Source organism: Stegodyphus dumicola, chromosome X2 (genome assembly GCF_044657685.1).
Source record: "Stegodyphus dumicola isolate Sdum_Otavi_A_Nest chromosome X2, ASM4465768v1".
Classification (NCBI taxonomy): Eukaryota; Metazoa; Arthropoda; class Arachnida; order Araneae; family Eresidae; genus Stegodyphus; species Stegodyphus dumicola.
The window spans coordinates 18,161,965-18,175,055 of NC_140781.1; the positions used below are offsets into that span (position 1 = coordinate 18,161,965).

General features: G+C 31.7%; 1 protein-coding gene across 2 annotated transcripts in view; it reads left to right on the plus strand.

Annotated features, from left to right (window-relative positions):
• The window catches only part of LOC118181398 (spectrin beta chain, non-erythrocytic 1-like), a 239,244-nt gene that overhangs the window by 199,784 nt on the left and 26,369 nt on the right, over positions 1–13,091 (plus strand). For both annotated transcript variants that reach the window (XM_085809705.1, XM_085809706.1), the window contains exons 60-66: positions 2,841–2,966; positions 8,003–8,133; positions 8,217–8,403; positions 8,518–8,700; positions 11,705–11,800; positions 12,022–12,156; positions 12,246–12,428. In XM_085809705.1, coding sequence (XP_085665831.1) covers positions 2,841–2,966; positions 8,003–8,133; positions 8,217–8,403; positions 8,518–8,700; positions 11,705–11,800; positions 12,022–12,156; positions 12,246–12,428 — 1,041 coding nt within the window. The remainder of the gene's footprint in view (positions 1–2,840; positions 2,967–8,002; positions 8,134–8,216; positions 8,404–8,517; positions 8,701–11,704; positions 11,801–12,021; positions 12,157–12,245; positions 12,429–13,091) is intronic.

Genomic DNA, 13,091 nt, shown 5'->3' on the forward strand with positions numbered 1-13,091 from the left:
TAAAAAACTTACTAAATTACGTGATTCAAATCTCATTTATTTCAACAACTTAAACTATTATGGCATTTAATGACCTCTCTTTTCAACCTACACCAGAGCATATCTGTGATTGTCGACATACACCGGTGAGGGTTCGAATGTACAAGAATGTAGTGCAATATTCGATCTTTCACCGACGTATTTGGTGAATGCTGACATTCTCCGGTGAAAGTCGACATTCTCCAATTTCGGTCTTTCACGGTAACATATATACTGCATGCAAGTGATGAATACACATAACGCGAAATATAATACATAATGCAATAACGGAAGATTAACATATGAATGCAATTGCGTAACGAGCAACTTGCGTTAACGAACAACTGGCACAGCAAAAGAGATAAAATAAATAAAGAAATGACCAGATATACTTTTCCTCAAATACGAAAGGAAGCTTTAATGCACTAAACTGAAAAATTTATGGGAAATAAACTGGAAAATTTAAATAGACTTATTATGGATCTCTCGCCATTTTGTTATGCTTTTACTTCACTCATTTTTCTAACTCTGTAATTAATTACAGGTTTCTTACGTTTTCTTTACACTACTCAAAAATATCTGAAATTAATGCCCAATAGTTTAAAAAGAAATAAAGAAGCGATCTATTATAGATATTTTATTATTTAAAATGTGTAACATGAAAGAGCAAGTTCTTAAAAAAAATCTAGAAAAAGGAACACATAGATCATTGTAAACTACACCATGATAAACAATTTTTTTATTATTGTGTTTTATGTATGATGCAGACGTTAGCACACCAGGTAAAACAGATTGAAGAAGTTCTATGATCGAGATACAAATGACATTAAAGATGATTCTTAATTTAAAATACACAGATGATTAAATGTTAACTTGAATGGTTTAAATGCTAAATTTCATTCAATAATAATAAAACTTATTGCTATTAAGAGTATCCAAACTATATTAGGAAGTAAAGGACAGATATAGATATTCATAATTTCATAAAAAGACACATTTTGTATTAATATTATTACGAATTTTGTATATATGTAAATAATTTTAGTGAAATTATGTGTAAAATTGTAGTATCACATGTATAAGGTTAACATGAAGCCCTCCAGAGCGTGAAGCTTCGCCAGAAAAATAAGTTTACAGGGGCAAAAGTCCATTTAAAATTGAGCTAAATGGAGCGCGAAGCTAGTGATGGTTTTGGTGTCTAATTTTTGTCGCCAAATCAACAAACGTTACTAAATTTGGCAAACATTGGGCGACATTTTGGTTGGTCCCTGTGTAAGTGCAATTAGTCTAATTCCATTAGCCTAACTCCCTATGTTACTGTAACTGCACATGCCTTTCAGCAATTTCTTCTCGGCAGCCGGAGTAAAACTGCATGAGACCGAAGATAGCATCATTTCTCAGTTTTTAATTTAGAGTTGATTTCGGAGTATTGATTCGTGAGAGCTTCGCATTGCGTTGGGTTCAAGGTTCTTAGTAGTTTAAAGTGGTAGCTACTGACTGCGCTCTCTCATACTGAGAACTATACGAGTACTTTCGTGAAAAGTTCCAGAACTGTAAAGAGTTTCTTTTGGAAAAATGAATTTTATCAAGCTACCATCGTTTCTGTGTGTATTCAATCCATTACAAACCCGTGCGCATGCAACAATATCATAAAATAAGATATGCAGTGTACGTTAATAAATTAATCTTAATAATTAATTAATAAATAATTTAGTTTATCAATTAATGGACTTTCAGTACCTTGATAATCTGCAGCATGAATAAGGAAAGCATTCACATTACATTTGATTTGATATTATTTTTTTATGTTTCATAAACCTGCAGAAGAACCCTTTCTTGGTGAGGATAATTAGTATTTAACCTTAAATCTTATAAGCAATCAAGTAACTACTGCTTGATGATTACTCTGATCTTCGTTATGTTTGTCAGTTTCAAAATTCAGTTTTTTTTTTTTTTTTTTAATTTTCTTTTATTTTATTTTTTTATTTCCAATGGCTAGGTAAAAAGTTACAAACAACTAAAATCTTACAAACAGAGGTTACAAACAATAGAACTAAGAACAAAAAGACCAAAGTCATTGGCTAAGAAGCACTCTTGCCTCCCAGTATCTCGACTCCTCTGTAGGACGACGAAGAGCCCCACATTGAAGCAGGTGGTCCATTTCTACTCCAGAATCACAAAAAAAGTGGGCAAATAGGATCGCTTGAAATGCCTAATTGGTGTAGGTGGCCGGCAAGGTAATCATGTCCTGTAGACAGACGGAAAGTCACAACTGCATTGCGTCTTGGACTATCGGAAATAAGAGAAGGATTTATCATTCTCCAACTTTTTCAGACTGTACGAGTCTGAAGATCTCGTAAGATATTAGACGTAAATAAACTTTTTAAAAACAGTTTAATCCTCCGATAAGAAATGGCTGTATTAGGTTGTTGTAGTAAGCTGGCACCTCCTTTTTGCAAGTAAGTCCGCTTGTTCATTACCCCAAAGGCGACAATGGCCAGGCACCCACTGGAGAACGATTTGTTTCCGCTTTAGAGTGAGAGATCTCAGGAATTCTTGACATTGCAAAATTTCAGGCGTTAATGGGTGTTTAACAGAGCTCATTGACTGAATGGCTGCATGAGAATCAGACAAAAAAAAGAAGCGGTAATTAAATACGTTTTTTTAATGTATATAAATATAACAGACCTGAGTATAAAGTCAGATTCAAAGAATATTTTACATCTGTTAAGCTGAAATAATGTGTCCTAACATACGAAACTTGATTTAATTACTAAGACATTATTGACTGTCTTTAATATTATACATATATTTTTAATTAGGCTCTGCAGTTCAATCACAAACTAGAAGATGTCAATCTATGGTTGCAAGAAGCTGAAACGTTTATTGTATTTGAAGATTATGATTCGAATGCAGTTGCTCTACAGCAAAGCATAAATAAGCAACAGGTGAGTGCATACTTTTTCCTCAATAAATAAAGTTTCTAAAGTCTTTTAAGTAAATTGTTCCATTCATTTATAACAAATTACGTGGTAAGGAATTTTACACTATTAAGACTTTATCAATAAATAAATATAAAATTAAATAATAATAATAATAGCCTAAACTAAGTAAACAGTATAGAGAGTTAAATTAAATTATTTGTGTTAGCTGTGGTACAGAATCAGCTACGTTTCTTACCTTTAATGAGAGGCAGAGAACAGCATGCTAATTTTCTTCAAAGTTAAATAACACTTTAAATTAAATAAATAAATAAAGTTAAATAACTACTAAACGAAAAATCACAGCTGTCTATTATTTGCTTTGATAAAAAGAATATCGAATGAAAAAATTATGGTGACTGAGTTAAGTTAATTATGGTGACTATTTCAACATACGACTTATTTTTAAGATAAATTTTAATGATTGCTTTTACCAGGACCGGCGTCAGAGCCGGGGCAGAAGAATTTAGAAGCGACAAAAGAATTTAGGAAAAAATCGGGAGGCAGAATTTAGAAGTCCCAGAGTTTACACAGGGCGGCAAAAGGTCTCACCCCGGTTCTGACCTTTACTTGGAAAAAACATTATTTGGTTATATGAGTAATTTATAAATGAATAACTTCATCAAATTCTGCTAGAACGTTCATAAGAGTACAGTGTATTATTTCCAGGTGGGTATCTTCGAGTATGTTACGCAGTATCACATACACAAAGTTTTCTGTTTAGATGAACAATGGCATCATACGTTAATGTAATTTCTCAGTTTCAATCTCAATTAACAGTACACAGACAAAATATTTTTTACTAGCATGCCAAAACCTGTTAAATTAATTTTAAAAATATTTTTTAATTTTTATTTATTTCTTTTTTTATTTTTTATTATATTTTTAGAGTAAAATTTGGTAATTTAACATAAATAATTTAGCTAAACTTCTCACATATCGACCGTCCGTCCATCTACGTATATATATACTTCTAAAGAATAAAGTTAAATTTAATTTTAAATAATTCTCTTGCGCCATTGCTGCAAGGAATGAAATTTGAATTTAGCAAACATTATCTATTCGTAAAAAGCAAATTAAATGCAAATTTAAAGTTAATTTAAGTTAAATTTAATGCAAACAAATAAATGATTAATGTTGTGGCGAACTAATCTATAATATCATTTAAATTCTGAGAGCATATGTAAATCAAGTGCAAGTATCAAATTCATGAACAAATATAAAATTCTAAAAATTATTTAATCCTAAAAAATTATTTAGAAAAATGCATAACTGAATGGTTGTTGAGCAGGCAGGGGTCAGACTTATCAAGGAAAAGTTGCCTCCAAACCTAACTCTTCGATCATTCAATTCGTGTTTTGTCATTCATGTAGGCAAGAGTAAAAGTCAACCAAAACTAGAAGCAAATGTGGTGAATTACTAAAAAGAAAGCCAAACAAGTGGGATTTTGAGAAATTAGGAATTAAAAGACAATTAAAATTTAAAAATTAAAAAAATAATAGTAGAAAAACCAAATTTTTAGAAAACCAAAGTAGCTTAGAAACTATTGCCCACAGAAACTTCCCCTAAACGAATTATGCATATAAATCAAAAGAAACTAGACATTATCTATTAAAAACATACATAAATTATACTTAAATAATATTAAAAAGGCAAGTAAATAGTAAGTTTTAATTTAACTTACAAACTAGTTTGTTGTTTGGGGGTGGAGAAGCATTGCCAAACTAAGTGATGCAAGTAGTGCGTTCTGCAAACTTTAAATAGAGGATGCTAATGTAAGGTTAAGTTGAGTGTAAAGCTGCTATCTGCGATCAAATTAAAAAAAAAAAAAAAAAAAAAAACTAATCTGTAAACTTTAAGTAATGTAAAATGTGTGTTCTGTTGTAAAAATGTGTAAAAAATTGTAAAATTCAAACTGTAACGTTATGTGAAAAATGTGCAAATTATTAAGGAATGTAAAATATTAAGGATGTAAAAATTGAAAAGAGTACAAATAAAATATTTTTAAGTAAAATTTAATTTTAATTTAGATTTTGAAAAAATTTTATTTAAAGAAAGAAATTTATTGTGATATTCTAAATTTATTAATACTGGATTTCAAGTGGTTTAATTAAAACTTCACTAAATACTGGCCAAAAGTAAGGAAAATTAGAAAAAGATAAGAATCTTCACTGAATTCGAGCTACAATTGAAACTTTCAAAAAGAGTTGGCCCTTCATTAGTAAAAGGAAAGAATATAGTATTGATTAAATGCATATTTACAAATTAATTTTTACAGTATTTACAAGATAATCCCTTAACTCTTCAAAATCTTCCATTACCCTCCAGTTAAGGTTTAAGGTAATGTTATCATATGTACCATAAAGAGTCAAAAAATTATAAAGAAAAGTTAATGCCTGCCCTTTTTAATATATAAATTAATAAATTGTTTTGGGACTTGGTTATTAACTTGAGAACATTAATTAACTTGATTATTTCTTCCTTTAAGTCTTCTATTTTCAGTACGTATAATTTTTATTATTTCCCCGTGTGTAGTATCATTTTAGATGGTGACATGGGCATTTGAAATAGTTTTCTATAACCCTATGAGCACGTACAACTAAGTTGGCATAAGATGCGGCGCTGTTTTAAAAGTTTCTAGCACAGATTACTATAATTTACTGCTGGCATAAGAAAAGAATTTGTAGGCTGCCAAACACTATGGCAGCAAAATTAATATTTTCCAGAAACTTTTGAAACTGCAGTGTCGGCTACGAAGGAATATTTCTGGAAGCAGCCTTGTGGCCTTTATTAGTAGTAGCCACAGAGCGCTGATCTTTCGACGTAAGTGCCCCAGGCTTACTTTTTGGGGGTCACATAAAGGACAATGTGTTTGCAACCAGTGTAGGAAGTATGGGAAAGCTGAAGAATCGAATAAGAAAGGAAATTAAAGGGATAATCGCTGACTCGTGTCAGAAACTGTCTTGTGCAGTGCACGACTAAACGAAGTGGTCATTTGGCGATGAGCGGAGAAAAGATGTTCGGTAAAAATGGAACTCTAAAATCTCGCCAAATAATACCGCTAGTCGGAGATAGGGAGAACAGTCAAATTCTCGTTTAACCAGCAGGATTATAGCGGGCTCTCTCTCGAGAAAGGTGTTAAGACTATGTATATTAAAAAACAAAAAGACGCTGAGGTACTGCAACCTATCAAGGCCCTTTGGAAAGGAGGCTTTTCTGTGATGCGTCTGGAAAAATCGTATATTCTTCCGCACTTCTTGTTAAACAGATTTGTTTCGACCCGTTCTCAGAAACCAACCCAGGTTGAGGCCGGACACCTGCAATGACGGAATAAATGTGGAGTAAATTTTTATACACATGTCAAATTCGATTATTTTTAAGTAATTAAACTAAAATACTATATTTTACAATATATTTTTTAAATACGAATTTTCTCAATTATTGATTTCGTATTTCAAATTTATTATGTAAGGTAAAATGGCTTCATACATTCCTGACTAAAACTAAAAGTTTGTTTTTGTGGAACTAAATGACTTCATCCATCCGGTGACTGAAAACTGATAGTTTGTTTCTGTGGAACTAAATGATTTCATCCATCCCTGAATAAAAACTAACAGTTTGTTTCTGTAGAATTAAATGACTTCATCCATGCCTGATTGAAACTAAGAGTTGTTCACGGTAGCTCGATTTATTCCGTTTCATATATGTTACTCTTAAAGCGTGAAATCTATTAATTCATAAAATAAGTGGCTATTTTATAAATTACCTAAACGAATCATTTAAAGCAAACAACTGTTTCTTGTGCAAATACGTTGCTTTTAATTAAACTGAAATAAAAAAAAATTACGATGAACTTAATTATTCAAAAATGAGTAATACTCTTATCACAAACCGTGACTTTAAATTGCCTTTACAACAGTTTTTTTATTATTATTATTATTCTGCTTTCATACCAATGCTCAGATGAACTCTTATTCGATTATGAGACAATTAGTGTTTCACTTAGCCGTAGCTTAAGGCTGCATATACTACATGGGGTGCAAGGGGAGCCTACATTGATGATCTGACAATGACCTACTGGACTCTCATCTATTTTTATTATCGGACAGGTCAGCTCCTCGGTTATCGTCTTGCAATTATCGTCGGAGCCGGATTTACGTATAAGATACACAAGGAATAGCTTAGGGCTTCCATCCCAAAATTAAAATATAGTATAAATAGTATTAAAATATATTGTAACAGACTTAAAGGGCCCCCATATCTCAAATAGCTTAGGGCCTTATCAAGTCTAAATCTGGCTCTGGTTATAGTAAGGAAGTACTTGCTAGTTCGAATTTATGGTTATCATAAGAAAACGGTTCTCTTCCACCTTGGTATCATTTCTAAGCATGCCTTAATTTTCTCATTGCAAAATAACGGTGACTTAATTAATTTCCGTTTCCTTTTTTTGGTGTGTCTTTCGCTCCGTTCCTTTTTCCCCTACAATCTCATTTGGTAGATGTAGCGTTTCGCAAATAAGTGTAGCAAAGGCACAGAATGCACGCTAGTAAAGTCTAATTGGCATGTATGTAAATGGACAAGTGTAGCGAAAAAGGTGGTATAAAATATTTGGAGTTTCATTGTCCTTAGGACTCAGTATATTACTTTCCCTAGGACGCAGTATATAAATTTCAAAATATAAACTAAAATGCCCCCACCCCCTGTATAAGCACATGCATTACTTGCGTTACAAAGGAATCCTAAATTAATGATATCGATTAATTCTGGAATGATCTCCTTCAGAAAGCTTAATTATAAATCTACCTCTAGGATATGAAAGAAAAATAACCAAATTAAAAATGAGACCTCAGGAGCTACTACAAATTAAATTTTAAATTTAATGCTACATACATGTAAAAAACAAACGAGAAAAAGGAAAATTTAAAAATATCTTTACTAACAGATATAAACTATACATATTAAAGTAGAAACGTAAGTAAGTAATTCTTTGTTTTCGAATTCAGGAGCTGTCAAAAGAAATTGAAGAATATGACGAAACTCTAAGGTTACTGAATGATTATGCTGAAGATTTCAAACAGTCCAATAATTTTTCAAAGGATGAGATGATTTCTAATTATCAAGCAACTTTGCAAAGGTAATCATATTTTGTTAACTCTAATGTTAAAAACAAATTGCAAGTATAAGAAATAAATAACTATTAATTACTATTACCATTAGGTTACGAACAGTGGAATATGCTTTGCAAGAAAAAGGAACCAAACTCTGCGATTTACTTTTGTTGACGGAACTAGAAAACGACATCAGTGATGAGTTAGCTTGGATAGAAGAAAATAAAGCAGTCTGTGACGATAATAACTACGTCAATGATGTCATTTCAGTTAAGACTCTTTTAAAAAATCTAGAGGTAATATCTTTTGCAAAACTAATTTTTCAAAAGATGAGATGCTCATGGATAAAAATGCCTAAAACAATTCAATCAAAAACTGTTTAGAATTAAGGTTACACATTTGCTTTGCAGGCATTAGAAACGGAAATTTCATCACGAGAAAGACTAGTTTCTTCGGTAGTAGAGAGGGGAAGACGATTTAACAGCCCAACAGCAGAAGCTAAAGTTGCACATCTCGAAGATCGTTTCAAAGATTTGAAAGATGCCATCAGTTTGCGGCGTCTTAGACTCACAGACGCTTTGCAGTCAGAAACGGTAAGCATTTCTACTAGAAAGTAATATGGTGTGAGAAATAGATTTTACACAATATTGTTTCAAATGTACAACTTTTTATTTTTTTAAAGCACAGTATAAAATTTAAATGCTGAGAGCTATAAGATATACTAAGCATATTCCGTTAAGAGCTATTTGGATTGATTAAACAATAAGATTTTTGGGAAGCATTTCACAATGGAAAATAGTACAGGTAACTATGCAATTAATTGGTATAATTTAGAAACATGATACCACCTTCATTATAACACAGAGATAAAACTAAAGTATGGCACTCTGAATTAAGACAATATGGTTCGAAAATGGTGCGAAAACGTGATTTGATTCATTGAACTGTCGTTTGCTACGGTTTCAAAATACAACAAAATTTGATTCTAATACAAAGAAGGACATAGACAACAAATTTCTATGTAATCGGTTTTCTTATTCTTCTGAGCATTATACTCTGTATCAATACACGTTAAGTTATACTAATTGCAACATTTTATCCATCACGGCTACGATATATTTATATCAGAACTTAAGACAATATTATACTCTGTATCAATACACGTTAAATTATACTAATTGCAACATTTATTATTATACTAATTGCCATACAATCTCACCTGCTTATCAGAATAAAAGAATAAATTTTCTAAATATACAGAGAAATTAAAAGATTTTTAATCGCCACTATAATTATTACTGGTTTCTTCAAAGAGAAAAAAGTGTAAAAATGAAAAAAATATTATTTTAATTAAAAGAAAATGAAAGCGAGGAGCAAACGAGAATTGGTTTCTTCAAAGGGAAAAAATATAAAAATGAAACAGCATTAAAAGAAAATGAAAACAAGAAGCAAATGAATAATTGTGTTGCTTCTTAATCCCACTTAACCGACAGCAACATCTAGATCAAGTCCATGAACTCTCAGATTTTCAAACAATGAAGAACTGCATCTGGAACAGCTGGCTCTTCAGGAAACCAATGCATGGTATGGCCAGGAGTGGCCTGGGTCAAATTGGATTTCGGGCGAAAGGGATAAACTTTAAGGCCCGACACATGTCGTTGATCACGAAGATTGCCACTGCGGAACCTAGCGAGAGCTGTCTGTTCACATCTGCTGTTTGACCCGATCATAGCAGCACCAGGACGATTACGATCGTACCACTCATGAATTGGGGCCTTGCTCCAGGTAGAGTTAATTTCTAGTTTAAACTGGGAGGCGAGTTCCAAGAAAAAAAGACAGCCACCATCAATAGAACTCTTAAGACTGCCCTACCTGGCTAGTCCCTCTGCAATTTCGTTACCATAAACCACGGTACCCACTGGAAGAAAATCTTGGTATGGGCACTAAAGAGGCCCAAGTGTTGAACAATATTTACAGTCTTACTGTCACCATGTTTTCACCATTCAACCAGGTGCAGAATAAAACTTTCGCTATCTCTCAGAATCTAAATGTCAGAACTGACACCCTGATTAGCACAAAAACTCAAGGCCTCCTCAATAGATATGAGTTCGGCACGGACAATTAAACAGTAGTCGAAGTTTCTCCTACAGGGGGATCCTAATGCCATTCCCCAGCTTCATAAACACTCCGTTACCCGAGATAGCGCCATCACCTCTGCTACCATCAGTGCAAATCTGCAGTGCATTATAACATATATATTATGAATAGTTTCCAAAGCAAGTTGTCTTAGATAAACCGAGTTCTGCACCTTTGTTAGTGTAAGAGAGTACAGCTATCGATTTTTATTATGTTTTTATAAAATGATTCTTATCAGTAAGAATCATTCGAGTTTTTTATCAACAGTTTAGTCAATACTCTATACCCGAATATTCTAAAAAAACCAACTGTTTATTTAATTAGTTTAACCATCATTCCAAGAATCGTGTAAAGTAAAATTATGATATGTTTCAGCAAACAGAAACTGAATTAAACTATAGAGTTTGACTTTCTGTGGGAGCATAAACTAGCATTAAACTCCTTACAGGCGTTAAGCGAATTATCGCTGTGTCTGAAATGAACTAGAGTCTTGAAAAGGTTTAAAATAAACCTTTTTATTTAAATTAGAACTTGAACTTAAAATCTACGTTTCGTGCTCTAATAATCATCACCACTTGTAGCGATGCAACTTAAAGTAACAGTCAGATTTAAAATTTAAAATGTAAGCCAATAGTCATGGCTACAAAATTTAACTCTATGTTGGCTCAGAACGTCAACCGGCGTAACAATTTAAATGACGGTAGATGTAACGAAAGCCGATAATTATAATCTTATCAGAGCTGGCAAAACTAAGTAATGTGGCATCGAGAGGTAGAAACACACTCTGTCTTACAATCCAAAACAGCCAGCTTAAATATTCTGTAAATTCATTTACATTTCTGGTGAGGAAACGGAAAAGAGAAGTTATAGTCAAAGCTGAAATTATAAACAAAGGGTTAATTTAAATAATAACCTTATAAAAGTAATTTCAAAATTAATTACTCGACTATTTCCGAATATTAAAAAAAATTCTTATTAAAAAGAACTCGTGAGTAAATGATATAAATAATAATGTACACAAAAATTCTCGATAAAAACCTAAAAATTTAAAATAGACTTACTACGTCGTTTTAGACAGCATATGCTGCATATTAGCATCTATGCTCATCTATACTAATTCTCTTATACAAAAATTCTCGATAAAACCAAAAATTTTAAATATACTTACTACGTCGTTTTAGACAACATATGTTGCATATTAGCATCTATTGAACCAGAAATTAAATTTTCAGTCATTATGCGTGCTAAAATAAGCTAATTTAAAGTTTCAGAATGACCGAATTTTAATTAAACTGTAGGAAATATATAAGTTTTTTTTCACGTGAATTTAAGCACTTTCATTCTTTATTCTACAAGAGCATTTAGCGTTCAGAACTGATTGCTAATGTTTATTGAGTTACATATATTAATTGTTATTTCTTCATTGTAATACTAGTACAGAAGTAATTTTGACTGTTTCAGTATTATTTTGAAGCGAAACAAGCAGAAATGTGGATAAAAGAAAAAATCGCTCAAGTTACTGGATACGATATTGAACGCGACATTTATTCAGTGCAAGTAAGTGATTCAGTGGAAACTAGTAAGTATAATAAAAGAACTCAGTAATTTCTATTTCAAGCAAAACTTAATAACTAATATAAAAATCTATCAAGAATTGTTCTTCGTAAAAAAAGCCCTTAAAAAGCTATATTTTTAAACTTTAACTTGCTACTCTGGGGAATTTTAACAGATGTACATCATTAAGAATGTTAGCAATGTTATTAACTATGTTATTTTAGGCTGTTCAAAAGAAGTTAAGGGCTGTCGAAGCAGCTACCGTTGGCTTCAAGCAAACCGTAGAGTCCTTGCAGAAACTCAGTTCAAGTATGATTGAAAGAGGTCATTTTGATAGCGAAAACCTACGAATCAAGCAGGTAAAATTATGTATACAATACCTTCTCAACACTAAAAGAAATATAGTGGGAAAAAGGATAAACATTTTCACAATTTTTTTCCCTTATAGGAAGAATTAAATGATAATTACGAACGTCTGCAGCAAGATATTCTCAAAAGATCTGCCATTTTAAGGGAAAAAGAAGACTACTTTTTATTTGAGAGGGATATTAAAGATGTAATATCTCAACTAAAAGCTATGTCGGTGTATCTTAGTTTAGATGACCATGGAAGAGATGTGGAACATGTAGAGGTATTTAAAGTTTTCCCTTCTAGCACACTATATGTTTGAATTGATGTGAGATAAAATTAGATAATACTGTATAAAATTTGAAATAGCAACTTTATATTCACAAATCGGAAAAACTTTTTAAAATTAAATATTTGCTTTTACCCATTTACAAACTTTTTCATTTTAATAGCATTAAGTTCTAAATTCGTGTACATAGTTTTGATACCTTTCAAAAGCTACTTGAAAGAAACTTCTGATAACTTTAACATAAAATTCTGAGAAAATTTATATAATACTTTCAGTATAACATCTTATTAACAATATACCTGTTTCTAATAAGACTACAGTAGAAGCTCAAAATCGCAATAACAACCTTGTATTTCGCGTAGATTTATTAATAAGGTTGTTATTTAAGGTTATTTAAGGTTGTTATTGCGATTTTGATTGTCGAATTGGTGTGTTTATATTCTATTCTACAGTAGGAGATGTTGTTTTATGTTTGATTTGCGCAGTGTTTCCTAATTCAGGAATAATTGTTTGTTTGGTAAATGTTACTACCCATTATTTAAAAACAGGAACTAGTGACATTCTGGTAAATCAGATTACTAGAATAAATTTTGTAAAATCTGAGTTGACAAATTTGAACTCGAATTTAAATTATCCAAAAGATGAACGTTTAGAATA